At 45.2% G+C, this 27,307-nt stretch overlaps 1 protein-coding gene across 1 annotated transcript in view; it reads left to right on the top strand.

The window, feature by feature from the left end:
* LOC139259426 (putative methyltransferase DDB_G0268948) overlaps positions 1–27,307 on the top strand; it is a 121,119-nt gene that overhangs the window by 6,947 nt on the left and 86,865 nt on the right. The window contains exons 2-3 of the mRNA XM_070874892.1: positions 1,595–1,755; positions 18,102–18,315. Of these exons, the coding sequence (XP_070730993.1) occupies positions 1,595–1,755; positions 18,102–18,315 (375 nt within the window). The remainder of the gene's footprint in view (positions 1–1,594; positions 1,756–18,101; positions 18,316–27,307) is intronic.

Raw genomic sequence — 27,307 nt, 5'->3', positions numbered from 1 at the left:
AAGTGGCACTGATGGGGCCGATGATCACCTCTACAACACCAACAAGGTGTTAACTGCCTCACATTAACGATTGATGGCGGAATCTGGGTCATCTGAGGTCAGGCAGCAGCAGCCGGCGTGTACGTTCTGCCATGTACATTTCTGCTCGAAACCGACGTTACTTTATGCACAGTACTGGCCGAAACTTCTGCGAAATCTGTTTGGTGTTGTCGCTGGTGGACATAAATGCCTGGGCTATCGTTATGGCTTTACTTAGGTTCGGAGTTTCTACAGACAACAGTTTGCGAAGGATTATCTCATGGCCAATGCCCAGTACAAAAAAGTCTGTAAGCATTTGTACTAGGAATCCCTCAAACTGACAATGTCCTGCGAGGCACCTTAGTTCGGCGGCATAGCTCGCCACTTCCTGGCCCTCCGATCGATATCTCGCTATCAAAACGCTTTCCTTAGGATTTAGGTGCTCCCGGACCAGCGTACACGATTCTTCATAGGATTTCTCTGTTGGTTTTGCCAGAGCTAGGAGGTTCTTCAAGAGGCAATAGGTTGTTGCCCCACAGACAGTTAGGAGGATTGCCCTTCGTTTGGTAGCATTCTCGTCCCCTTCCAGCTTGTTGGCCACGAAGTATTGGTCGAGTCTCTCCACAAAGACCTCTCAATAGTCTCCTTCTGAGAACTTCTCCAGCTGTTCTTTGCATTTTTGTGCGGTTGCTCATTACCTCATTGCCAATTGCTATGCTCATAGTAAAGGATGAAACTGAGTACTGTGTACAATGTTTAAGTGTGACCTTAGCTCTTTTAATAAGACTCCAGAGTGCAGGTACCTCGTGGGTGGCCTGCTTATATACCGTGCTCCCAAGGGATGCTGTGATCCCTTGGGACTCCAACAGGTAGGCCCTCTGGTGGTAGTGTAATACAGGTTACAAGGGGTTAAATACATAATAAGAATCATTTTGACTGATTCACTTTCACCCATCAAACCCTTGTGCTCGTTGACTTATATTGGCTCCCATTCCGGCAACGCCTCGATTTAAAAATTCACATCCTTTTCAAATCCCTCCATGTCCTCACTGCTTCCTATTTCTGTAAGCTGCTCCAGCCCTTCCGAGATCATAGAATCATAGAATCATAGAATAGTACAGCGCAGAAGGAGGCCATTCTGCCCATCGAGTCTGTGCCGGTTCTTTCAAAGAGCAATAGATATCTGGGCTCCTCCAATTCTGGCCTCTTGTGCATTCCCGATTTCCATTGCTCCACCATTGATGGCCGTGCTGCCTATGTCCTGAGTTCTGGAATGCCCTGCTGAAACCTCTCAGTCTCTCTACCTCTCTCTCCTTCTTTAAGACGCTCCTTAAAAACTACCTCCTTGACCAAAACCTGTCCTAATATCTCCTCATGTGGCCTGGTGTCAATTTTTGTCTGACAATGCTCCTGTGAAGCACCTTGGGATGTTTCACTGCATTAAAGGCTCTCTATAAATGCAAGTTGTTGTTGTGCAACTATAATAATTGGACATGGAATAACTGAGCACAGATATTGCTGCGGGGGTAATGGGTGAAGAAATGGGTGTTTGACTAGAATACGATTTCCTTTTCAGAAGGGGAAGCCATTCAGCCTTGCAGTGGATGTGGGATGTGGCTCAGGCCAGAGCTCCAGGGAACTGGCTCCTTTCTTTGAAAAAGTTGTTGGAATTGATGTGAGTGAAGCTCAGATTGAAGAGGCCAAGAAGATGGGTGGACTTGATAATGTCTCTTACAGGTAATTAAATGATATGCACATTTATTAATTAAAAAAAAATTAAACTGAGCTTCTTTGATGGCTAGTGAGAGCACGCATTGTACGATGTGGTACCAAACCCTACACATTAGCAAGCTCAGCTCAATCTTTGGCTGTACTGAGCTAGTTATCCCAGCCAGGGAAACATTACATAATGGTGGGGGGAGGTGAGAGATTGGCAGGGAATGACGAGTTCAGCCGGGGGTGGGGGGGGGCGGGGAAGTGTGGAGGGGAGGGGGGGAATGAGATTGGCGGGGGTGAAAGAGATCACCGAGGGCGGGTGGGGGGAGGGGCTGAAAAAGAGATTGCTGGAGTAGGGGGAAGATAGCGTTGGGGCAGGTGGGCGAGAGATGGCTGGGGGTTGAGGGGAACGATTGCTGGGGGGTGGAGGGAGAGATCCTCGGAGGTGGGAGGAAAGAGATTGGTGTGGGGGGGTGAAGAAATTGGCGTGGTGGGATGAAGAAATTGGCATGGGCGGGGGTGGGAAGAGATTGGTGGGGGGCGGGGGTGGTGGGGAGAGATTGGCGTGGGGGCGTCGGGAGAGATCCTCGGAGGTGGGAGGGAAGAGATTGGTGTGGGGAGGTGAAGAAATTGGCGTGGTGGGATGAAGAAATTGGCATGGGCGGGGGTGGGAAGAGATTGGTGGGGGGCGGGGGTGGTGGGAAGAGATTGGCGTGGGGGGGTCGGGAGAGATCCTCGGTGGATGGGGGAAGAGATTGGCATTGGGGGTTGAAGAAATTGGCGTGGGGGGTGTGAAGAAATTAGCATGGGGGGGGGGGAATGAAGAGATTGTTGTGGGGGGGGCGGGGGAAGAGATTGGCAGAGGTGGGGGGAGAGATATCGGCGGGGAGATGGGGAAGAGATCAGCGGGAGTGGGGAGATTGCTGGGAGAAGAGACATCAGGGGTATGCTGGGGACATTGAAGAGATTGCCGGGGCTGGGTGGGGTGAGAGATCACCAGCAGGGGCCGAGATTGCTTGGAGGGACAGGTAATAATTGTTGGGATGGGGGATGGCGGCGAGATCGGGAGGTGGGGAAGAGGGATCACCGGGTGAGGGAGGGGGTAGCTCCCACCACCTTTAGCTACCAGGTTTGCTGAGCCTTGGAAAACCCGGCCCACAGCCAATAAATTTAAATGCCTGCCAGAATCTGAGAGACGCTTCATTTAAATATTATAATTGCTGATCTGCTTCATCCAACCCCAAACCTCCCTCAGTTAAAGCAGAAGTAGACACGCTTGCAGCGGTTGGGCAGTTAGGTTAAAATTCCCCCCAATGTCGCTGGGCTTAGTGATTTCCCAACACGCTTGGACACTGAGCTTGGTTATTGTAAAGTCCTGTCCCCTCAGTACAGATTCACACGAGGCATGTAGTGAAGTCAAGGTCACTCTGGACCTGCACCTTTATTTCACAGCTCTGGAATGCTGCACTTGCCTGAGACCTGTCCTTATATACCTGTCTCCTGCAAGTGCACCCCTGGTGGTAAGGTATGCTGGTGGTTACAGGTCATATCTTATTACAGTCATGTATAGCATGTTAGGATACAGTTATATATAATAATGTAAGATACATGACAGTTATAGATCCCATACTCTCTTCACCACAAAAACCTCTTGCATCCGTTTCCACAACATTGCCCAGCTCCGCTGTTATCTCTGCACATTCGTCCTGAAACAGCCACATGTGCCTTTGTCAACTCCAGACATCTGCTCCAATGCTCCTTGCTGGCCACCCATCCTCCATTCTCTGCAAATTCCAATTTATTCCAAGCTCTACTGCACTAAGTCTTACTCATCCATCACCCCTGTCCTCACTGGCAACATCCACTCCCTGTCCCCAAATGCCGTATTTAAAATCACCCGTGAACATTAACCCCTTGTCTCTCTCTTTCTATCAATGTCTTTATAAAAAAAAAAGATCCCACTGCATTTCAAATCATTTCCTTCCCTGCCAATATCTCAGATCCTTCCCTGACCAACTCCCTTCTGCCCCAACCTCTCCTCCTCCCCATTGAGAGCAACAGAATGCAACATCCACCAGTCATTGCTTAATGGTGTAAGATATCACCGATAAGGACTGTGCAATAGTCAAGTTCATACAATAAAATTGAAATTTTAAAGAGATTTTTTCATTCTGATTCAAGTAGAAACCTGAATTTGAAGATCAAATTAAACTCTTTTGAGCTCATCTCTCATGAAAAATCACGAGGGTCGTTGAAGATTGCTATTGTCTGGAGCAAGCTATTGGGGCTGTAGCCAAACACACTTCACAGCCAGTGAGTGGGCTGCATGTGAACTCCCAGATACCACACTGCAACATTCTCCCTCACGAAATGAGATCCCTGGCACAAAAAATTCACGTTCCTCTCCCTCTTTCCTTTACAGCATTCTTCTCCTTGCCCTATTCTGAGCCCTCTCCCTCCCCAAAAAATCTTTAACGTTCCTGGGCCTAGATGAGCAAAGACGGTTTCTCGACAGGCGCAAAAAGGCTGTTCCCTGATTAGTCAAACCAGGGAGCTGCTTTTTCCATTTCTGGGAATTTTAAAGAAGAAAACTTGGATTTGCACAATTGCGCAAAAAATAAAGCAACTGGTCAGCTGCGCAGGCTGGGTTGAGCTACGGCTATTCCACAGTCATGTCCTGGGCAACCCAACCTCGGACTGAGCCTTTGTAATATACAGCTCCCCCTAGTGGACTACTGCTCCATCTAGTGGACTACTGTGATAATACAAGTATTGATGTATACAATAAAAGGATCATGAAACAAGGTCACATGACAAGTTCCTGTAGAGCCACTTTTTGTTGGCATGTTTGTAATGTTGTAAAGAATATATCACATTGTCGATGTAGGATAGGATAACTGGATTCCCTAGCTGAAATTTGTGTCGGTGGAAGATTCCTGCCAAACAACAGAGAGACTTTGAGAGGTTCTTCGTTTTACAGCACAGCTAAAAATCCAAGGTAAATTACAAACACACTTGTCTGAATTGAAGAGTACAGATGGCTGCACCTATGGGAATAATAGGGTGCTTGGGTGAGTTCCATCACGACTGAGAGACATTCGGAGCATATGTGGTGCGCTAGAAATGTTTTTCACCGCAAATAGTATCGTCTAAGCCCCGATGGTGAAAACCATAACCATGTGGTGTTAGAAAGAAAACTAGCTATTTTCCTGACTGAAGCAGGCCCCGACGTGTATGAAACCCTGAAAAATATGTATGGTCCTGTTAAGCCAAAGGCCACGCCACTGACGGAGCTTCTAACCAAGTTAGATCAGCACTACAGTCCTGAGCCCCTGGAAATAGCTGAAAGTTATTGTTTTGGAACAAAAGATCAATTAATTCATGAGGGTATCAGTGAGTACATTGTAGCATTAAAAAAGCTATCCATTCACAGTAATTTTGGAAACTTTCAGGACCGAGCATTACATGACCATTTTGTTTGTGGGATGAAAAATGAAGCATTCAGAAGAAAGTTGATGACAACCTCTAACTTGACTTTTGATTTAGCTTGTCAGACAGCTATGTCAATGGATATGGCCAACCAAACTCCCAAGAATTTCGCACCATTTCCAGTCATCAGACAATCGAAGTGAATCGCCTGCAGGTTAGAAGGAAAAGGCAGTTGGGCCCCAAGGCCTCAACAACTGGCCAAGGTAACAGTGCATTGAAGTCATGCTACCAGTGTCTGGGACAACATATTGCTCAAAGCTGTCCATATGTGAAGGCAGGGTGTTTCTTCTGCGAGAAAACTGGGCACCTTGCGAAGGCATGCCGACTGAAGCATAAACCGATGTTCAATGCTAGAAATAGCAATCCCCATAGACTACATAGCATTGAAGAGAAGCAACAGGACAAGGAGGTTCTGGAGCATAAGGGTACCTAACAACGGTTTGCAAGTAGAAGTTGCAGGAACCAGGATATCCATGGAAATCGACATTGGCTTTTACACTCTTTGAATGCTGCCCAACCTGCTCAAACTTTCTTCATAAGATAACGCCTTCATCTCAGGAATCAACCTCATGAACCTTCTCTTAATTGCCTCCAATGAAAGTATATCATTCCTTAAATAAGGGACCAAAACTGTACATAGTACTCATCATCGCCCTGTACAGTTGTAGCAGGACTTTGCTACTTTTATACTCCAATCCCCTTTACAATAAAGGCCAACATTCCATTTGCCTTCCTAATTACTTGCTGTACCTGCATACTAACTTTTTGTGTTTCATGTATAAGGACCCCCAGGTCCCTCTGTACCACAGCATTTTGTAACCTCCCCATTTAAATAATAATTGCTTTTTTATTTTCCTATCAAAGTGGAGAACCTCACATTACTACACATTACATAGAAACATAGAAACATAGAAAATAGATGTCGGAGTAGGCCATTCGGCCCTTCGAGCCTGCATCACCATTCAATGATCATGGCTAATAATTTTTGCAATTTTAGTACCCCATTCCTGCTTTCTCTCCATACCCCTTGATCCCTTTAGCCGTAAGGGCCACATCTAACTCCCTTTTGAATATATCTAACGAACTGGCCTCAACAACTTTCTGTGGTAGAGATTTCCACAGGTTCACAATTCTCTGGGTGAAGAAGTTTCTCCTCATCTCGGTCCTAAATGGCTTACCCCTTATCCTCAGACTATGACCCCTGGTTCTGGACTTCCCCAACATCGGGAACATTCTTCCTGCATCCAACCTGTCCAATCCCGTCAGAATTTTATATGTTTCTATGAGATCCCCTCTCATTCTTCTAAATTCCAGTGAATATAAGCCTAGTCGATCCAGTCTTTCTTCATATGTCAGTCCAGTCATCCCAGGAATCAGTCTGGTGAACCTTCACTGCACTCCCTCAATAGCAAGAATGTCCTTCCTCAGATTAGGAGACCAAAACTGCACACAATATTCAAGGTGTGGCCTCACCAAGGCCCTGCACAACTGCAGTAAGACCTCCCTGCTCCTATACTCAAATCCTCTCGCTTTGAAGGCCAACATGCCATTTGCCTTCTTCACCGCCTGCTGTACCTGCATGCCAACTTTCAATGACTGATGTACCATGGCACCCAGGTCTCGTTGCACCTCTCCTTTTAAGAATCTGTCACCATTCAGATAACATTCTGCCTTCCTGTTTTTGCCACCAAAATGGATAACCTCACATTTATCTACATTATACTGCATTTGTCATGCATTTGCCCATTCACCTAACCTGTCCAAGTCACTCTGCAGCCTCTTAACATCCTCCTCACAGCTCACACTGCCACCCAGCTTAGTATCATCTGCAAACTTGGAGATATTACATTCAATTCCTTCGTCTAAATCATTAATGTATATTGTAAATAGCTGGGGTCCCAGCACTGAACCTCGCGGTACCCCACTAGTCACTGCCTGCCATTCTGAAAAGGACCCGTTTATTCCTACTCTTTGCTTCCTGTCTGCCAACCAGTTCTCTATCCATGTCAATACCTTAGCCCCAATACCATGCACTTTAATTTTGCACACTAATCTCTTGTGTGGGACCTTGTCAAAAGCCTTTTGAAAGTCTAAATACACCATTTGCCAGATTTCTGACAACTCACTTAGCCTATCTATATCCCTTTGCAGATTCTTTCGGCTGGATTTTTGGCTCATTTGCGCCCCATTTAGTGCCTTGGTGGGACGCAAAAATGATTTTTTGGACGTGAAATGAGAAGTACAAGATTTTGTGCCCGAGCGGAATCTTTGTCAATGGTTTTGCGGCAGCACTAAAACTTAGTGCATGCCCATTGTTTTGACTGTTTGGATGACATAAATCAGCATGCATCACTGCGCTAGTATCCCGGGTGGAACTTTCGAGCATTTTGCCCATGGCACAACAGGCTCTAACGGTGTCATCTTGAAAACGGAGGAGAAAGTCACAGTTGTGAGTGATTAAAAGGATTGGGAGAAGAACACTGTGTTACTGCAAAATTTTGATAGTGAAGTTTATGTGAGTTTCTAGTTTGTTTTATAAAGCTCATTTAAGGATGTTTTAAAAGATGGGAGCCATGCTAGGTCGGGAGCCAGTAATCCTAGCTACTATATTCATACTTCGAGCTGGAAGAAGGCTTATTGGTGATCATTTGCAACATAATCGAAGAGGTCGCAGATGTATGGGGAGGAGACCTTATCCACCATGAGTTTACAGGGAACGTCACACACCTCCAGCTCTCTGAGGCACAGTGCATTAGAAGGCTGCGCTTCCGAAAAGAGGTGGTCACAGAGATATGCTAGCTCATAAAGGCAGACCTACCAGCGGAAACAGGACTGCACTGCCCATCAAGGTAAAGTTGACTGTGACACTTGCCTTCAATGCCTTCGGCTCATTTCAGGCATCAGCAGGGGACATATGCTCCATCGCGCAGTACGCTACACATTACTGCATTTGCCTGGTGACTAATGCACTGTACGCACGCAGAATGGACTTCATAAACTTCCCAATGACCAAGGAGACCCAAAATGAGAGGACTATAGGTTTTGGATGATTTGCTGGCTTTGCCAAGGTTCAGGGCGCCCTTGACTATACACACATCGTCCTGTGAGCACCTTTACAGAAGGCTGAGGTTTTCCGAAACTGAAAGGGATTCCACTCCATGAACGTACAGATCGTCTGCGACCATACTCAGTGCATCATGGCAGTCAATGCCCAATATCCAGGAAGCATCCATGATGCTTTCATCTTGCGTGAGAGCAGTGTTTCACGTATGTTCCAGTGGCAATCACAAGGCCAGAGCTGGATGCTCGGGGACAAAGATTACGGCCTCGCCACCTGGTTCATGACCCCCCTCCAGCACCCTCAGGCAGAAGATGAGAATCGCTATAATGAGAGCCATGCAGCCACACACAACATCGTCGAACACACAATTGGAGTGCTGAAGCAGCGCTTCCGATGCCTGGACCACTCTGGAGGCAGCCTACAATACTCCCCTCAGCAGGTCTCTGAGTTCATTGTGGTATGCTGCATGTTACACAACTTAACCATCATGAGGGGACAGGATTTGCCAATGGGGATTGCAGGACCACCTCCGGAGAGAGGGGCGAGGAGGAAGACGAGGAAGAGGAGCCTAGCGAGGAACCCATGCCACCATGACCCCCACCACAACCACAGGGGAGGCATCGAGGAGATTTCACCGCTGCAAAAGCCTTGCGTCAGCAGCTCATAATTGAACGCTTTGCTTGAAGAGTGAACGGCACATTTGACCGTTGCCTGGCCATTCTATCCCACCATGATGACTATTCCCCCTCTTATTCTGCAAATGAGACACTACACAGGAATGGTTAAAGTGAACAAAATAATTTATTAAATATTGTAACATTGTAAACTTTGTAATGTAACCTTCATTATGAAACTTTAATAAAATAACATAAAATAATTAGCTGCATCTAGCAGTGTGATCATTCAACAACATTATCAACAACATAATCCAGAACATAATAACAATGTGACATTAAACATATGATGCATCCAGCATCAACAACATAATGCAGCAACCCCTGCCCCACTATTTTTCCCCTTATCACCCTTCCTTGCTTGCTGCTCCTAACCCAAGTGGTACCAAGATGGCGAGCAGCAACGTTGTCAGAGCGCTGCTGTGTTGCGGGGAGAGACAATGGAGATGCTGCCTGGGGACACACTGGACCAGCTCGTGGCGTGCAAGGCCCGGCTTCTGACTGGCGAGCCTCTTCATCGGCGTCGACAGTCACAGGTGGTTTTAGTTTGGGTGTGACAGTGGGGAACGCAGAGGGTATGGTGGGAGCGTTTATTGTCTGCATCACCTGCCCAAGCTGAAGCAGAGCTTGTGCACATCGTGCGTCATATTCCGCAAGGATTCGTGCCACACTATCTCGGACTCCAGTGTGACTGCTGGAGGCCACCAGCCTCATGTGGGCACTGATGGCCTTGCAGGTATCGCGGTTCGCACCGACAATCTGCGACCCTACCTCCATAATGTTCGCAGTGAGACTCTCAATGGTCATGGGAATCCTACCCAAGACATTAAGGAGCTGACGGCTGACCTGGATGCTCTCCTTGGACATTCCCACCATGTCCAGTTCCACATCTGCCTGTCTGTCAGCAGACCGACTTTGCCGACCCACCCGCCGGAGAGATGGCATACAGGATTCGACCCCAGAACTGCGTTGCTGCACGCCACTAGTCTCAGCAGCCTCGGAGTTGTCAAACCACGAGAAAGTTACTTCATCGTCCTCAGATGAGGTAAGTGCCGGTGGTAGAACAGGGTGGATTCAAGCTGCGCCAGTTGCTGTGCCAGAGTTCACTCATCTATATCCTCCTCTTCTTCCTCCTCCTCCAGATGATGGCCTGATGTGGAGTATTCTCTTAAGGGATGCTGTGCCTGTGATTTGTCATCTGGAAGTGGTTAGCAGCAGGGGAGGGGGCAGGATGACATGAGGAAGGTTGCATAGCACAGGCTTATTTGAAGGACCGCCGCTACTCCATTATATTTAGTCCAGAGACACTGCATGACATTGCTCCAACCCTAATCCACAGACACTGCATGACATTGCTCCAACCCATCCCTGGGAATGTGCAGGGCTAACTCTCAGTATCCAAGCGGGGGTCAGTGCCCTCAGTGGCAGCTGCCTGACCTGAGATGCCGATGAGGCCTGCCACTCGCTCCTCGATATTGGTGAGTGGCAGGTTCTGAGACGGACTGTTGCCTGTCCACCCCTGCTCGCAGCGATTGTGAGACTTCTTTGCCTGCAAAGCTGAAAATGGCAATAGTTACAAGAGGGTTCATCTGCTCTTGTGGCACAGATAGCCACCAAAGCACTTATACCATACTGTCGAAATGTAATAGATTCCTCTGTTTAATGACCTTGGAAGTTGCATGTGGTTCATCAGGAGGACATCGAAGTACGGAGCCATATTATGAGATCTCAGAAAGCAATCTTAATAATGTGTAAAGATCATTCATGACAAATAGGGTGCCAAGCCTACCTATGTGTCGTGCATTTTTGGAGACAACCCACAGAGTGCTGAAAGCCTAATGGCACAAATAATGTCAGATTTATAATTGAAGTAATGAAGGGGTACATGAATTAAAATTATACTCACTCGAACAATCCTTGAAAGATCATTAAACTTCTTTCGGTACTGTGTGGCAGTCCTGATCACAATGTCTGAGGCAGAGACCTCCTCAGCGATTTAAATCCTTTTAAAAATGGATGGCAGTGGTCTAGATCCACCCTACGATGCAACTCCTGCCATCTTCTTTCCACAGCCCCCACGACAGCTTCATTAGCCTCGTGGTTGATTCGTCTGGCGCAATGTCTCGTATCATCGTCAAAATCCAATTTTAAAATGGCTGATTCAGTCCCGGGTGTACAGCGCATGCGCACGGCTGCGCCCTGCATTAGCGTTTGCGATCGGACAGCAGACCAGAAGCACGGGAAGAAAAAAAAAATTGCGCGTGCGCAGAACGACTGATTTTTTTTAGCACCATAACTTTCGGCTCCGGTGCACAAATTGTGTGGTGCAAAGCCAGAGTTAAAGCTAACGTTCCTCATGAACTTTCATTTGGAAAATGCTGCTCGCTCTGGCACTAATGTTATTCCGCCGCAAATTGCGCCCGGAAACGGGCAAAAATGCAAAAAGCCGAAAATACAGCCCATTGCACCCTCCACACAATTTGCTTTCCCACACATCTTTGTATCATCAGCAAATTTGGATACATTACACTCGGTCTCTTCATCCAAGTCATCAATATAGATTGTAAATAGTTGAGGCCCAAGCACTGACCCCTGTGACACTTCACTAGTTACTGTTTGCCAACCAGAAAATGACCCATTCATCCCGACTCCCTGTTTTCTGTTAGTTAGCCAATCCTCTATCCATGCTAATATATTACCCCCAACCCTGTGAGCTCTTATCTTGTACAGTAACCTTTTATGTGGCACCTTATCGAATGCCTTCTGGAAATCCAAATACACCACATTTACTGGTTCTGTTTTATCCACCCTGCTTGTTACATCTTCAATGAACTCCAGCAAATTTGTCAAACATGATTTCCCCTTCATAAAACTGTGCTGGCTCTAATTGACTGCATTATGATTTTCTAAATGTCCTGCTACCACTTCCTTATAATGGACTCCAGCATTTTCCCAATGACAGATGTTAGGCTAACTAGTCTATAGTACCTACTTTCTGTCTCTCTCCTTTCTTAAATAGGGGCATTAAATTTGCAGTTTTCCAATCCACTGGGACCTCTCCAGAATCCAAGGAATTTTGGTAGATTACAACCAATGCATTCCACTCTCTGTAGCCATTTATTTTAAGACCCTCTGATGCAGGCCATCAGGTCCAGGGGACTTGTCCACCTTTGGTCCCATTAGTTTGCCTAGTTCTTTTTCTATAGTGATAATGATTGTTTAAGCTCCCCCCCTCCCAATAGCCCCTTGATTATCAATTATTGGGATGTATCTTTTACCGTGAAGACAGATACAAAATATTTGTTCAAAGTCACTGCCATTTCCCTGTTTCCCATTATTAATTCCCCAGTCTTATCCTCAAAGGGACCAATGTTTACTTTAGCTACTCTCTTCCTTTTTACATACAAGTAGAAGCTCTTACTGTCTGTTTTTATATTTCTTGCTAATTTACTCTCAAACTATCTTCTCTCGCTTTGTTATTTTTTTAGTCATCCTTTTCTGGTTTCTAAAAATGTCCCAATCCTCTGCCTTCCACTATTCTTCACAACATTGTATGCCTTTGTTTTCAATTTATACCATCCTTTACTTCCTTAATTAGCCATGGATGGTTCATTTTTCCCATCGAGTCTTTCTTTCTCACTGGAATATATCTTTGCTGAGAGTTATGAAATATTTCCTTAAATGTTTGCCACTGCTCATCTACCGTCTTACCCTTTAATCTATTTTCCCAGTCCACTTCAGCCTTTCACTTCAGTGCCTTCATACCTTTGTAATTGCCTTTATTTACATTCAGGACGCTAGTTTGAGATCTAGCTTTCTCACCTTCAAACTGGATTTAAAATTCTACCATGCTATGATCACTCTTCCCAAGAGGATCCTTTACTATGTGATCATTAATTAATCCTGTCTCATTACACAATACCAGATCTAAAATAGTCTGCTCCCTGGTTGGTTCCGCAACGTATTGTTCTAAGAAACCATCCCAAATACACTCTATGAACTCTTCCTCAAGGCTACCTTTGCCAATTTGAATTGTCCAATCAATATGAAGATTAAAATCGTCCATGATTATTACGGTACCTTTCTTACAAGCCTCCATTATTAATTTATACTCTGTCCTACAGTGTAGCTGCTGTTAAGGGGCCTATAGTCTATGCCCACCAGTGACTTCTTTCCCTTACTGTTTCTTATCTCCACCCAAACTGTTTCTACATCTTGATCTTCTGGGGCAATATCATTTCTCACTACTGCACTGATCTCATCCTTTATTAACAGAGCTACCCCACTTCCTTTTCCTTTCTGCCTATCCTTCCGAAATGTTAAATACCCTTGAATATTCAGTTCCAGATTTGGTCACCTTGCAACCACGTCTCTGTAATGGATATCAGATCATACCGATTTATTTCTATTTGTGCCGTCAATTCATCTATCTTCTAATGAATGCTGTGTGCATTCAGATAAAGAGCTTTTAACTTTGGCTTTTTACCATTTTCCCTACTCTGACCCACTTTTTGGGCACTCTTATCTTTATATGCTCTGTCCCTTCCTGTCACACTCTGGTTATCATTATCCCTATCACTATCCTGCACTATTGGCTTCTCATTTCTTTTTGACTTTTAAAATTTCTGCTCATCTGCATCTCCCCCCCCCCCCCCCCGCCCCCCCCCCCCCGCACCCCCACTATTTAGCTTAAAACACTATCTACAGCCTTAGTTAATCAATTCGCCAGGACATTGGTCCCAGCCTGGTTCAAATGAAGCCCGTCCCAACAGAACAGCTCTCTCTTATCCCAGTACTGATGCCAGTGCCCCAAGAATCGAAACCCATTTCTCCCACACCAATCTTTGAGTCACGCATTCATCTCGCTGACCTTATTTACCCTATGCAAGTTTTTTCGTGGCTCAGGTAGTAATCCAGAGATTATGACCTTTGTGGTTCTGCTTTTTAATTTAGCTCCAAACTGCTCATACTCCCTCAGCAGAACCTCTTTCTTTGTTCTACCTATGTCGTTGGTACCTACATGGACTATGACAATTGGATCTTCCCCCTCCCACTCCAAGTTCCTCTCCAGCATGTACGTATGACAGCATATACATATGACATTGAGCACAGATGATCAGCTGATCAAAGTAATGCTGATGCTATGTCTAGGTTGCCATCCCCGTCACAAGTTACACCAAATGGGGAAGAAGTCTTTTCTTTTTCCATACATTGATGAATTGCCAGTCACAGCTGAAGACATTCATAGAGCAACTAAAACATAACCCAGTTATGTCAAAGGTGTATGATTACCGAGAAAATGGCTGGCCAATTAGAGAAAGAAATTCATCCATACTTCAATCATAGGAATGAAGTGTCCATGGATAAAGATTGTATCATGTGGGGTGCAAGAGTAGTTATTCCAAATAAGTTCAGGTCCAAATTATTAGGAGATCTTCATGACCAGCACCTGGGAATGTGCTTGACCAAGAGTTTTGCACACAATTACTTATGGTGGCCAGGTCTAGATAAAGATATAGAGTACATTGTTAGTCAGTGTACAACATGTCAATCGGTAAGCAAGAAACCACCATCAGTATGATTAAAGCCATAGAAATGGCCTCGCAGGGCGTGGCAAAAGTTACATATAGATTTTGCTGAGTTAGAAGGTCAACAATTGTTCATTGTGATTGATAGCCATTCAAAATGGGTAGAGGTGTTTCCAATGCGGAAAATAACAACAAGTAAAACACTAGACAATTTGCGAAGATGGTTTTCTTCATATGGCCTCCCAAAAGAAATTGTGTCTGATAATAGGATGCAATTTTGTTCAGAAGAATTTGCACAGTTCATGAGCAGAAATGGTGTGAAACATACCAAAGTTCCACCGTACCACCCTGCTTCAAATGGTGCAGCAGAGTGCACAGTAAAAATTGTAAAACATGTCCTCATCAAGCAAATCCAAAGAAACAGCAATTGTTGTTAAAACACAAATTGGCAAATTTTCTAATTACTTATCGTAATACTCCTCATACAACTACTAATAGAACACCAGCCCTGTTGTTTTTCAAATGACAGCCATGAACCAGGTTCTCATTGTTAAAACCAAACCAGGCACAGTCCATAGAAGAGAAACAATTCAGACAGAAAGAGAATCATGATAGAGGTAGAGTAAGAGAGTGAAATGTGAAATTAAATCAGAAGGTTAGAGTGAAGACCCATCACCATAAATGGTTAAAGTGGTTACCAGGAAGAGTAGTGAAGATATGTGGCCCTCGCACATATTTGATCAAGATGTTTGATCATGGACAGGTTAGATTTGTTCACATTGATCAGATTTTACCTATAGATGTGGAAGGAGTTGAAAGTTGGAATGATTCAATTATTTCCAATGAGTCAGACAGTATTGTTACAAGTAGAGTACAAGTAGAAAATCCTAAATCAGATGTACTAGAAACAAGTCCAAGAGAAAGTTAGAATTTAAGTCTGAGTCCAAGTCAGGCAGACAATTAGCCTAAAGTTGTAGAGAGTCCAAATGTAGATCAAGAGTTGCCCTTGGAGAAAAACTCTCCTCAGGTTCATCCTAGAATGAGTCTAAGTTTGACATCAAGTTTGGAAAGTTCTGTTCGAGAGCGAAGGTATGCGAAACAGAAAACGAGTGATTAAGTTTAATTTTTAAGTATGGCAAAATAAGTCCATGGACTAGATTTTACACATTTGTGCAGATCGCCCCAAAATGGGCGGTATTTACGGAGCGGGTGATAAAAGTGTGTTTTCAGATCGCCGGCTTGTCGCCCATTCTCAAAGCCCCTAGTCTCCATTTTAAACATTGGGCGTTACCACGAGTGATCTGAAATGGGCGTTAGCATTAAATCTCTCTGACCTTCCATTGTAAAGTGTCGTCTTCCTTAGCAACGGCATGGCAACGCTCGTTTCCCACAATTAAGGAGGTCAGGCGTCATCATTACATGCACAGAAGAGGAGACAGAGAGAGAGGGAGCAGAGAGGCACAGAAAGCATGTGTGGGTGTGGTGTGTGCTTGTTTGGCTGTTGTGGGAGGCACAAGGGAGGTTCAACAGTAGAAAAAAGCCTATGAGGCACCCAGAACATAGTTGGCACTGAGTTTTTGTCCAACAAATAATATATAACATGAAAGGGATGGAGGAGGCCCTGGAGCTGTTAACCAGGAACACAGGTGGCAGAGGACTCCCAGTGGTCCCGGAGCGTGGCACTGCACCCCAAGGTGCCGCACCCCCATTGCCAACGACACATGAGAGCCAGGAGCAACATCTTGCAGGGGGGTCATCAGCGAGGTGGCGAAGCCATATCCTTTGTCACCAACCATCCAGCAGTGATCTTGTGGCTGATTGTTAAACAAGTCAGATACAGTGCTTTCCGCAGGATGTGAGCATCACGGATGCTGCCCGGAAATTTAGCATTCACTGCCATAATAATTTGCTGGTGGTCGACAACAAGTTGCACATTCAGGGGCTGGAATCCCTTGCAGTTCCTGAAAACCTCTACATCCTGAAAAGGTGCCTGCATTGCAATGTGCATACAGTCTATTGCTCCCTGCACCTTGGGGAAGTTAGCAATTCGGTAGAATCCTGGAGCCCTCTCAGTCTGAGCCTCCCTGGTCATAGGGAAGCTGATAAAGTCCATCCTGCATGGATACAGGGCTTCAATAACCTGTCTAATGCAGCAATGTGTGGCATGCTGAGACAGACCGCAAATGTCACCAGCTGAGACCTGAAAAGAACCCAACGCGTAGAACGACAGTGCCGCAGTGATTTTGACCTCGACGGACAGTGCAGTCCTAATGGTGCTGGCAGGCTGCAGATCTCTCCTTATGAGCTGGCATATCTCACCGATAACCTCTTTGTGGAAGCGCAGTCTCTGAAGGCAGGTCAAGTCAAGGTAAGACTGCTTCTCCCTGTACTTGTAGGGGGTGTAACATCTGGTCCTCCTCATCAGTCTATCACGTCTTACATTGGGCACGTGATGCTGTCGAGTGTACCTTCTGCCATCTTGAGTCTGCAGCATGTAAGTGGTCATCAAGAGAGGGTGAGAAAGAACAAGCCCCATTCCAATAGCTATCTGTTTTACACCGATTGGTCACAAAGATTGAATGTCCCAATGAAGACACCTATTAAATTCCAATCGTCCACAGTATGATAAAGATGTTTGTTCAGATGTTCACATCACCTCCAAAGACCTCCAGATTACATCCGAACTCCCCCGAGGTTGAAGCAGAGCAGCCTTTTAAATGATGTGACATATGATTTAGAACATGGTGCCCATAACGCGGTGAGTAGTTCCAGTTAGTTCCACTTTTTCCCAGCGGTTTTTGGGCGAGCGATATTGTGGCCGATATGTGTGCGAGGTGGTGAAAGTGATGCTGGGCGACCTCCTGGGCATTAGTTTCAGCAAATATGATCTTTACAACAAAATAAAGTGGGCGGTCGGTTTTATTGAATCTCGCCATTAATTATGTGTGAAAAGTAATACTGACCGATATTGGTTTCACCAATTCTGATGATTCCAGCCAAAAAAAGTGGGCAGGTGGTATTCTTTCTGGCGTTATGTACATGGGGAAAGTAACGCTCGGCGATAAGTGTCCGAAAAATCGGCATCAGTTTCCATTTTGTGGTTAATGGGCAATATCTGGGCGTTATACCTCATTTCAGTGGTAAAATGGACATTAAGTGGGTGTTATGCATGCAAAAAAAGTGTAAAATCTAGCCCCATATCTTTTGTTGTGTATAACCATGAAAGTTATGTCGGCTTATTATGTTGTAATTACTTCTTCATTAAGGAGGGAGAAGTGTAATATAGAGCTCCCCTAGTGGACTAATGCTCCACCTAGTGGACTACTGTGGTAATGCAGCTATTTGTGTATATAATAAAAGGATCATTTGACAAGGTCACATGACAAGTTCCTGTAGAGCCATCTTATCTATGGGTGTGTTTGTGATGTTGTAAAGAATATAGCACAACCTTGACCTGCTCTGTTTCCAATCATGTTACTCCGGTGAAAAACTCTATGTATTTTTATCAATGAACATTTCTTCCTGTCTGGGATACCAAGTGCTGCTAGACATTCATTAAAAATCTGCTAATTATTGAAGTTGTCATATTTCTATGCCTGTTGTTTCACTCGGCAGACTGGGCCTCGCAGAGCAGCTGGAATTCGAGGACAGTTCCGTTGACCTGGTGATAGCGGGAACATCAGCACATTGGTTTGATATGGAGAGGTTTATGAAGGAGGTTGACCGTGTTCTAAAACCGAAAGGCTGCATGGCTCTCTATTGCTACCAAGCTCCCTTTGAATTACATTACAAGGGCTGCTCTGAGAATCTGACCCAGATTGTCCAAGAGGTAAGTCGTCATCATCATCATAGGCAGTCCCTCGAAATGAGGATGACTTGCTTCCACGCCAAAAAAGGATGGGTTCCCAGGTGTTTCAATGAAGGACCTAATATTCCAGGTCCTGACCTACACCCTGAAGGGTGGAAGATGCCTGTGCGTGGATTTTTTTAATGTGTGGTGGCTGTAGCACACCAGCCGCCACACGGGCTTGACAGAGCTAAGTCTTGGTCCAGTGGCAAGGGTTATCCAAGACGACTGGAGACCCGCTCTGCTGCACGGACCTAGTGCGCATACATATCGCAGTGTGGGCTGGCCTGCGCTGCCCCTGGGCCCCTGGCCCCAAACTCACGTCTTTCTTGGGCCCTGATCACATCCCTCCACAGTCTCTCGCTATATCTGCCCACGCTCCAATCACCGACCTGGACCTTGATGACGTCACTCTTCACTGCCGTCGCCCTCCTGCACCAGCTTGCGCTGCTCTCTGAAGTTTCATGCCTCCGCGCTGCTCCCAGACTGCCGCACCTCCGCTCCTTTTATGGCCCCAACCTGCCGCTGGTGTTCTCCCACAGGTCGGGGCCTCCATGCTGCTCCCAGACCATAAGTGTAATTGGGGCTAACTGGCATCTTCAGTCATTTCAACTGAAACTGAAAAGAGTCTGTCGAGGTGCAACATATAATTGTTAAAAGCTTTAGGGACTGGATGATGCAGTAGTTTCAAACACTCCCCTTTCACTTGATTGTATGAATGTTTCTGCTCTCTGAGTTGTATAAAACTGATGTTACTCTTGATATACAAGGGGAAGATTAGGTATAGGTGTAGTGATGTTGTAAACTCGCTCATATTTTTTTGATTCTGCGGTGTTAGCAGGGAAGTTGCATTCAGAGGGAGCGCTGGTCGGACATAGTTACAACATTGTAGCCACGATTCTCTGACATACGCTCTCTGAAAGAGCAGGTGCCTTGCTGCGATTTCAAAATTAGCCGTTTACCTTTCTGCTTCTTCATTTGAAGAATGTTGGCACCTCCACCTAAAGGGGAATTTTCACATTTTCTTGAATTACCCAGTGACAGTGGCTGGCACTGAGGCTAGAGCATCTGTGAACCACCCTTCATTATTCCTTCAGATATGGGCAATCAATGAATAAATGTGTGCCTCAGCAGATCAATTCAAATTGATTGAAGAATTGATTCCTTTACTGTATAAGTTCACCAAACATAGTGACACAGGTTAATAAGATCATTAAAAAAACAGATAAAGCACAGGGGTTCATTTCTAGAGGGATAGAATTGAAAAGCAGAGAAATTATGTTAAACTTGGTTAGACCACACTTACCTGTGCACCGTTCTGGTCTCCATATTACAAAAAGGATCATCATAGGCAGTCCCTCGAGATCGAGGAAGACTTGCTTCCACTCTAAAAGTGAGTTCACAGGTGACTGAACAGTCCAATACGGGAACTACAGTCTCTGTCACAGGTGGGACAGACAGTCGTTGAAGGAAAGGGTGGGTGGGGAGTCTGGTTTGCCGCATGCTCCTTACGCTGCCTGCGCTTGTTTTCTGCATGCTCTCGGCGACGAGACTCGAAGTGCTCAGCGCCCTCCCTTATGCTCTTCCTCCAATTGGGGTAATCTTTGGCCAGGGACTCCCAGGTGTCGGTGGGGATGTTGCACTTAATCAAGGAGGCTTTGAGGGTGTCCTTGCAACGTTTCCTCTGCCCACCTGTAGAGGCATTGGAGAAAGTGCTAAAAAGATTTACAAGGATGATACCAGAACTGAGAGGTTATAACTATCTGGAAACATTGAACATGCTGGAGCTCATTTCTCTAGAAAAGAGAAGACTGAGGGTGACCTAATAGAGGTCTTTAAAATTCTGAAAGCTTTTGATAGGCTAGACATAGGGAAGATATTTCCACTTGTGGGGGAGATCAAAACTAGGCAACTTAAATTTAAGATAGTCACTAATAAATCTAATAAAGAATTCAGGAGAAAGTTATTTACCCAGAGAATGATAAGAATTTGGAATTTGCTACCACAAAGAGTGTTTGAGGTGAATAGCATTTAAGGGGAACATAAGAACATAAGAAATAGGAACAGGAGTAGGCCATTGAGCCCTTCGAGCCTGCTCCGCCATTCTATAAGATCATGGCTGATTTGATCTTGGCCCCATAACCCTTGACTCTCTTATCGTTAAAAAATCTCCACCATAAATATATTCAATGACCCAGCCTGCACAGCTCTCTGGGGTAGAGAATTCCAAAGATTCACGGCCCTCTGAGAGAAAAAATTCCTCCTCATTTCTGTTTTAAATGGGCGACCCTTTATTCTGAAACTCTGTCCCCTGGTTCTAGATTCCCCCACATCCTCTCTGCATCTACACTGACAATCCCCCTCAGAATCTTATATGTTTCAATAAGATCACCTCTCATTCTTCTAAACTCCAATGAGTATAGGCCCAACCTGCTCAACCTTTCTTCATAAGACAAGCCCTTCATCTCAGGAACCAACCTCGAGAATCTTCTCTGAACTGCAAGTATATCCCTCCTTAATTAAGGAGATCAAATCTGTGTCCTCTGTTTACCCACCCTTTTGCCACTGGAAACAGTTTTTCCCTATTTACTCTATTAAAACCCATTCATGATTTTGAACACCTCCATTTAATCTCCCCTTAACCTTCTCTGCTGGAAGGAGAACAACTCCAGCTTCTCCAATCTCTTCACATAACTGAAGTCCCTCATCCTTGGTAGCATTCTAGTGAATCTCTTTATCACCTTCGCCAAGACCTTGACATCCTTCCTGAAGTGTGGTGCCCAGAAGAATACTCCAGCTGAGACCTAACCAGTGTGTTAATTGTACTTAAGTGGCACAGCAAGTGTATAGCAAATGGGCATTAATTGTATGAGGTGGTGGGAATTAATTGGAAATGCTCTTGGTATATATACACCCCCAGGGCTCTCTGTTCCTGCACTGCCTTTAAAATTGTACCATTACTTTGTATTACCGCCCCTCATTCTTCCTACAAAAATTTATTACTTCACACTTCACTGCATTAAATTTCATCTGCCATGTGTCTGCCCATTTCTCCAGTCTGTCAATATCCTCCTGAAGTTTGTTACTATCCTCCTTGCTGTTACGACATTTCCGAGTTTTGTGTCATCTGAAAACTTTGAAATTTTACTCCAGGTCATTAATATATATCAAAAAGAGCAGTGATCCTAATACTGACAACTAGGAGTCACCACTGTATACTTCCCTCCAGCCTGAAAAACAACCATTCACTATTACTCTCTGCTTTCTGTCCCTTAGCCAATTTCGTATCCACGATGTTACTGCCACTAAGACTTCTATTTATATATGGATACATTGATGAAAATGTTTCACACAGCACACAAACTAAAATCTCTCTTAGAATTTCCCAATTTTCTATTCATGTTCTACCTGTTTACCCCAACTTTGGAGATCACTCTGACGGTATCTGTAGACAAAGCTCACTTGCTCAATTCTTCATTGTTGGATATTCACTGAACACAAGGGATCTCTGTACAAACAAAACAGAAATTGGAACTACTGGGAACCTGAAATAAAAACAGAAAAGGCCAGAAATACATCGAATGGCCATGTAAGAAGACAGGTTAATGTTTTGGTTCAGCTGCCTTTGTTTGAGGGGGATCTCTCTGTGTTGGTTGTCCTGAAGACAGTGTTTTTGTCTCTACTACGTTACCAGTGCAATAAATTACCATTTTATATAAAGTTTTGTATTTAAGAATTTACATTTACATTTCAGTTGTATTCACATTCAATTGTGACTGTGACAAAGGCAAACTATCCCTCCTCGTCCTTCTTGACTTGTCTGCAGCCTTTGACACGGTTGACCACTCCATCCTTCTCCAACACCTCTCCACCGTCATCCAGCTGGTTCCATTCTTATCTATCTAATCGTAGTCAGAGAATCACCTGCAATGGCTTCTCTTCCCGCCCCGCATCGTTACCTCTGGTGTCCCCAAGGATCTATCCTTGGCCGCTCCTATTTCTCATCTACATGTTGCCCCTTGGCGATGTCATCCAAAAACACGGAGTCAGTTTCCACATGTACGCTGATGACACCCAGCTCTATCTCACCACCACTTCTCTTGACCCCTCCACAGTCTCTAAATTGTCAGAATGCTTGTCCGACATCCAATTCTAGATGAGCAGAAATTTTCTCCAATTGAATATTGGGAAGATCAAAGCCATTGGTTTCGGTCACCGTCACAAATTCTGTTCCCTACCACTGACTTCATCCCTCTCCCCAACTTCTTTCTGAGGCTGAACCAGACTGTTAGCAACCTTGGTGTAATAACTGACCCTTAAATGAGCTTTCGGCCACATGTCTACAGCATAACCAAGACCGTCTATTTCCACCTCCATAACACCGCTCGTCTCCGCCCTTGCCTCAGCTCAGCTGCTGCTGAAACCCTCATCCATGCCTTTGTGACCTCTAGACTTGACTATTCCAATGCACCCCTGGCTGTCCTCCCACATTCTACCCGACGTAAACTAGAGGCAATCCAAAACTCGGCTGCCCGTGTCCTAACACACACCAAGTCCTTCTCACCCATCACTCGTGTGCTCGCTGACCTACATTGGCTCCCGGTTAAGCAACGCCTCGATTTCAAAATTCTCATTCTTATTTTCAAATTCCTCCAGGGCTCACCTCTCCATATCTCTGTAATTCTTCCATCCCCACAACCCCCGAGATGTCTGCACTCCTCTAATTCTGCCCTTTTGGGCATCCCTGATTATAATCGCTCAACCATTGATAGTCGTGCCTTTTGTTGCCTAAGCCCCAAGCTCTGGAACTCCCTGCCTAAACTTCCCCGCCTCTCTACCTCTCTTTCCTCCTTCAAGATGATCCATAAAACCTACCTCTTTGACCAAGCTTTTGGTCACATAGAATCATAGAAATTTACAGCACACAAGGAGGTCATTTCAGCCCATCGTGTTCGTACAGACCAACAAGAGGCTATTCAGCCGAATCCCACTTTCCAGCTCTAAGTCCATAGGGCTGCAGGTTATAGCACTTCAACTGCACATCCAAATACTTTTTAAATGTGGTGAAGGTTTCTGCCTCGACCACCCTTTCAGGCAGTTTCATTTGCAAACTTCTTAATCATACCTCCTATATTCAAATCTAAATCATTCATATATACCACAAAAAGCAAGGGACCCAGTACTGAGCCCTGCGGAACCCTACTCGAAACATCCTTCCAGTCACAAAAACATCCATCAACGATTACCCTTTGCTTCCCACCTCAAAGCCATTTTTGGATCCAACTAGCCACTTTGCCCTGGATCCCATGGGCTTTAACCTTCGTGAAGGAGAAACTGAGGGAATTGAGGGAAACTCTTATGAATCAGGAAATGGTGTTGGGGAAATTGATGGGTTTGAAGGTCGATAAATCCACAGGGTCTGATAGTCTGCATCCCAGAGTACTTAAGGAAGTGGTCCTAGAAATAGTAGATGCATTGGTGGTTATTTTCCAACATTCCATGGACTCTGGATCAGTTCCAATGGATTGGAGAGTAGCTAATGTAACCCCACTTTTTAAAAAAGGAGGGAGAGAGAAAACAGGGAATTATAGACCGGTTAGCCTGACATCGGTAGTGGGGAAAATGCTGGAATCAATTATTAAAGATGTAATAACAGCGCATTTGGAAAGCAGTGACAGGATCGGTCCAAGTCAGCATGGATTTATGAAAGGGAAATCATGCTTGACAAATCTTCTGGAATTTTTTGAGGATGTAACTAGTAGAGGGACAAGGGAGAACCAGTGGATGTGGTGTATTTGGACTTACAAAAGGCTTTTGACAAGGTCCCGCACAAGAGATTAGTGTGCAAAATGAAAGCACATGGTATTGGGGATAATGTAATGGTTGGCAGACAGGAAGCTAAGAGTAGGAATAAACAGGTCCTTTTCAGAATGACAGGCAGTGACTAGTGGGGTACCGCAAGGTTCAGTGCTGGGACCCCAGCTATTTACAATATACATTAATGATTTAAACGAAGGAATTGAATGTAATATCTGCAAGTTTGCAGATGATACTAAGTTGGGTGGCAGTGCGAGCTGTGAGGAGGATGCTAAGAGGCTGCAGGGTGACTTGGACAGGTTAGGTGAATGGACAAATGTATGGCAGATGCAGTATAATGTCGATAAATGTGAGGTTATTCACTTTGGTGGAAAAACAGGAAGGCAGAATATTATCTGAATGGTGACAGATTAGGAAAAGGGGAGGTGCAGCGAGACCTGGGTGTCATGGTACATCAGTCATTGAAAGTTGGCATGCAGATACAGCAAGTGGTGAAGAAAGCAAATGGCATGTTGGCCTTCATAGCGAGAGGATTTGAGTATAGGAGCAGGGAAGTTTTGCTGCAGTTGTACAGGGCCTTGGTGAGGCCACACCTTGAGTATTGTGTGCAGTTTTGGTCTCCAAATCTGAGGAAGGACATTCTTGCTATTGAGGGAGTACAACGAAGGTTCACCAGAGTGATTCCAGGGATGACAGGACTGACATATGAAGAAAGATTGGATCAACTCGGCTTATATTCACTGGAATTTAGAAGAATGAGAGGGGATCTCATAGAAGCATATAAAATTCTGACGGGACTGGACAGGTTAGATGCAGGAAGAATGTTCCCGATGTTGGGGAAGTCCAGTACCAGAGGTCACAGTCTAAGGATAAGGGGTGATCCATATAGGACTGCGATGAGGAGAAACTTTTTCACCCAGAGAATTATGAACCTATGGAATTCTCTACAACAGAAAGTTGTTGAGTCCAGTTCGTTGGGTGTATTCAAAAAGGAGTTAGATGTGGCCCTTATGGCTAAAGGGATCAGGAGGTATGGCGAAAAGGCAGGAGTGGGGTACTGAAGTTGCATGATCAGCCATGATCATATTGAATAGTGGTGCAGGCTCGAAGGGCTGAATGGCCTGCTCCTTCACCTATTTTCTATGTTTCTATGTGATCAGTCTACCATGTGGGACCTTATCTAAAGCTTTGCTAAAGTCCATCATCATCGTTATCACCATCATAGGCAGTCCCTCGGAATTGAGGAAGACTTGCTTCCACTCTTAAAATGAGTCCTTAGCTGGCTGAATAGTCCAATACGAGAGCCACAGTCCCTGTCACAGGTGGGACAGATAGTCATTGAGGGTAAGGGAGGTTAGGACAGATTTTCCGCACGCTCTTTCCGCTGCCTATGCTTGATTTCTGCATTCTCTCGACGATGAGACTCGAGGTGCTCTGCGCCCTCCCAGATGCACTTCCTCCACTTAGGGCGGTCTTTGGCCAGCGACTCCCAGGTGTCGGTGAGGATGTACCATTTTATCAAGGAGGCTTTGAGGGTGTCCTTGTAACGTCCCCTCTGCCAATCTTTGGCTCGTTTGCCATGGGGGAGTTCCGAGTAGAGCGCTTGCTTTGGGAGTCTCGTGTCTGGCATGCGGACAATGTGGCCTGCCCAGCGGAGCTGATCAAGTGTGTTCAGTGCTTCAATGCTGGGGATGTTGGCCTGGTCGAGGACGCTAATGTTGGTACGTCTGTCCTCCCAGGGGATTTGTAGAATCTTGCGGAGACATCATTGGTGGTATTTCTCCAGCGACTTGAGGTGTCTACATATGCATATGTTTATATGTAGTCCATATACACTACATCGTTTGCACTACCCTCATCGACCCTCTTGGTTACCTCCTCAAAAAATTCAATCAGGTTAGTCAAACACGACCTTCCCTTAACAAATCCATGCCGACTGTCCCTAATTAATACTTGCCTTTCCAAACGTAGATTTATCCTGTCTTTCAGGATTTTTTCCAATAATTTTCCCACCACTGAGGTTAGGCTGACAGGCTTGTAATTACTCGGCCCATCCCCATCTCCCTTCTTAAACAAGGGTGCCACATTAGAAACATGGAAAATAGATGCAGGAGTAGGCCATTTGGCCCTTCAAACCTGTACCACCATTCAATATGATCATGGCTGATCATGCAACTTCAGTACCCCATTCATGCTTTCTCTCCATACCCCTTGATCCCTTTAGCCGTAAGGGCCATGTCTAACTACCTTTTGAATATATCTATCGAACTGGCCTTTCTGTGGTAGAGAATTCACAATTCTCTGAGTGAAGAAGTTTCTCCTCCATCTCGGTCCTAAATGGCTTACTCCTTATCCTTAGGCTGTGACCCCTGGTTCTCGACTTCCCCAACATCGGGAACATTCTTTCTGCATCTAACCTATCCATTCCCGTCAGAATTTTAGATGTTTCAATGAGATCTCCTCTCATTCTTCTAAATTTCAGTGAATATAAGCCGAGTCGATCTAATCTTTCTTCATATGTCAATCCTGCCATCCCAGGAATCAGTCTGGTGAACCTTCGCTGCACTCCCTCAATAACAAGAATGTCCTTCCTCAGATTAGGAGACAAAAACTGCACACAATACTCAAGGTACAGTCTCACCAAGGCCTTGTACAGCTGCAGTAAGACCTCCCTGCTCCTATGTTCAAAACCCCTAGCTATGAAGGCCAGCATGCCAATAGCTTTCTTTACTGCCTGCTGTACCTGCATGCCAACCTTCAATGACTGATATACCATGACACCCAGGTCTCGTTGCACCTCCCCTTTTCCTAATCTGTCACCATTCAGATAATAATCTGCCTTCCTGTTTTTGCCACCAAAGTGGATAACCTCATACTTATCTACATTATACTGCATGTGCTATGCATTTGCCCATTTACCTAACCTGTCCAAGTCCCCCTGCAGCCTCCTAGCATCCTCCTCACAGCTCATACTGCCACCCAGCTTAGTGTCATCTGCAAACTTGGAGATATTACATTCAATTCCTTCATCTAAATCATTAATGTATATTGTAAAGAGCTGGTGTCCCAGCACTGAGCCCTGCGGCACCCCTCTAGTCACTACCTGCCATTCTGAAAAGGACCCGTTTATTCCAACTCTTTGCTTCCTGTCAACCAG

This window comes from Pristiophorus japonicus, chromosome 3 (genome assembly GCF_044704955.1).
Source record: "Pristiophorus japonicus isolate sPriJap1 chromosome 3, sPriJap1.hap1, whole genome shotgun sequence".
Taxonomy (NCBI): domain Eukaryota; kingdom Metazoa; phylum Chordata; class Chondrichthyes; family Pristiophoridae; genus Pristiophorus; species Pristiophorus japonicus.
The sequence above is the reverse complement of the archived record's forward strand: the minus strand, read 5'-3'. Positions and strand labels throughout refer to the sequence as shown.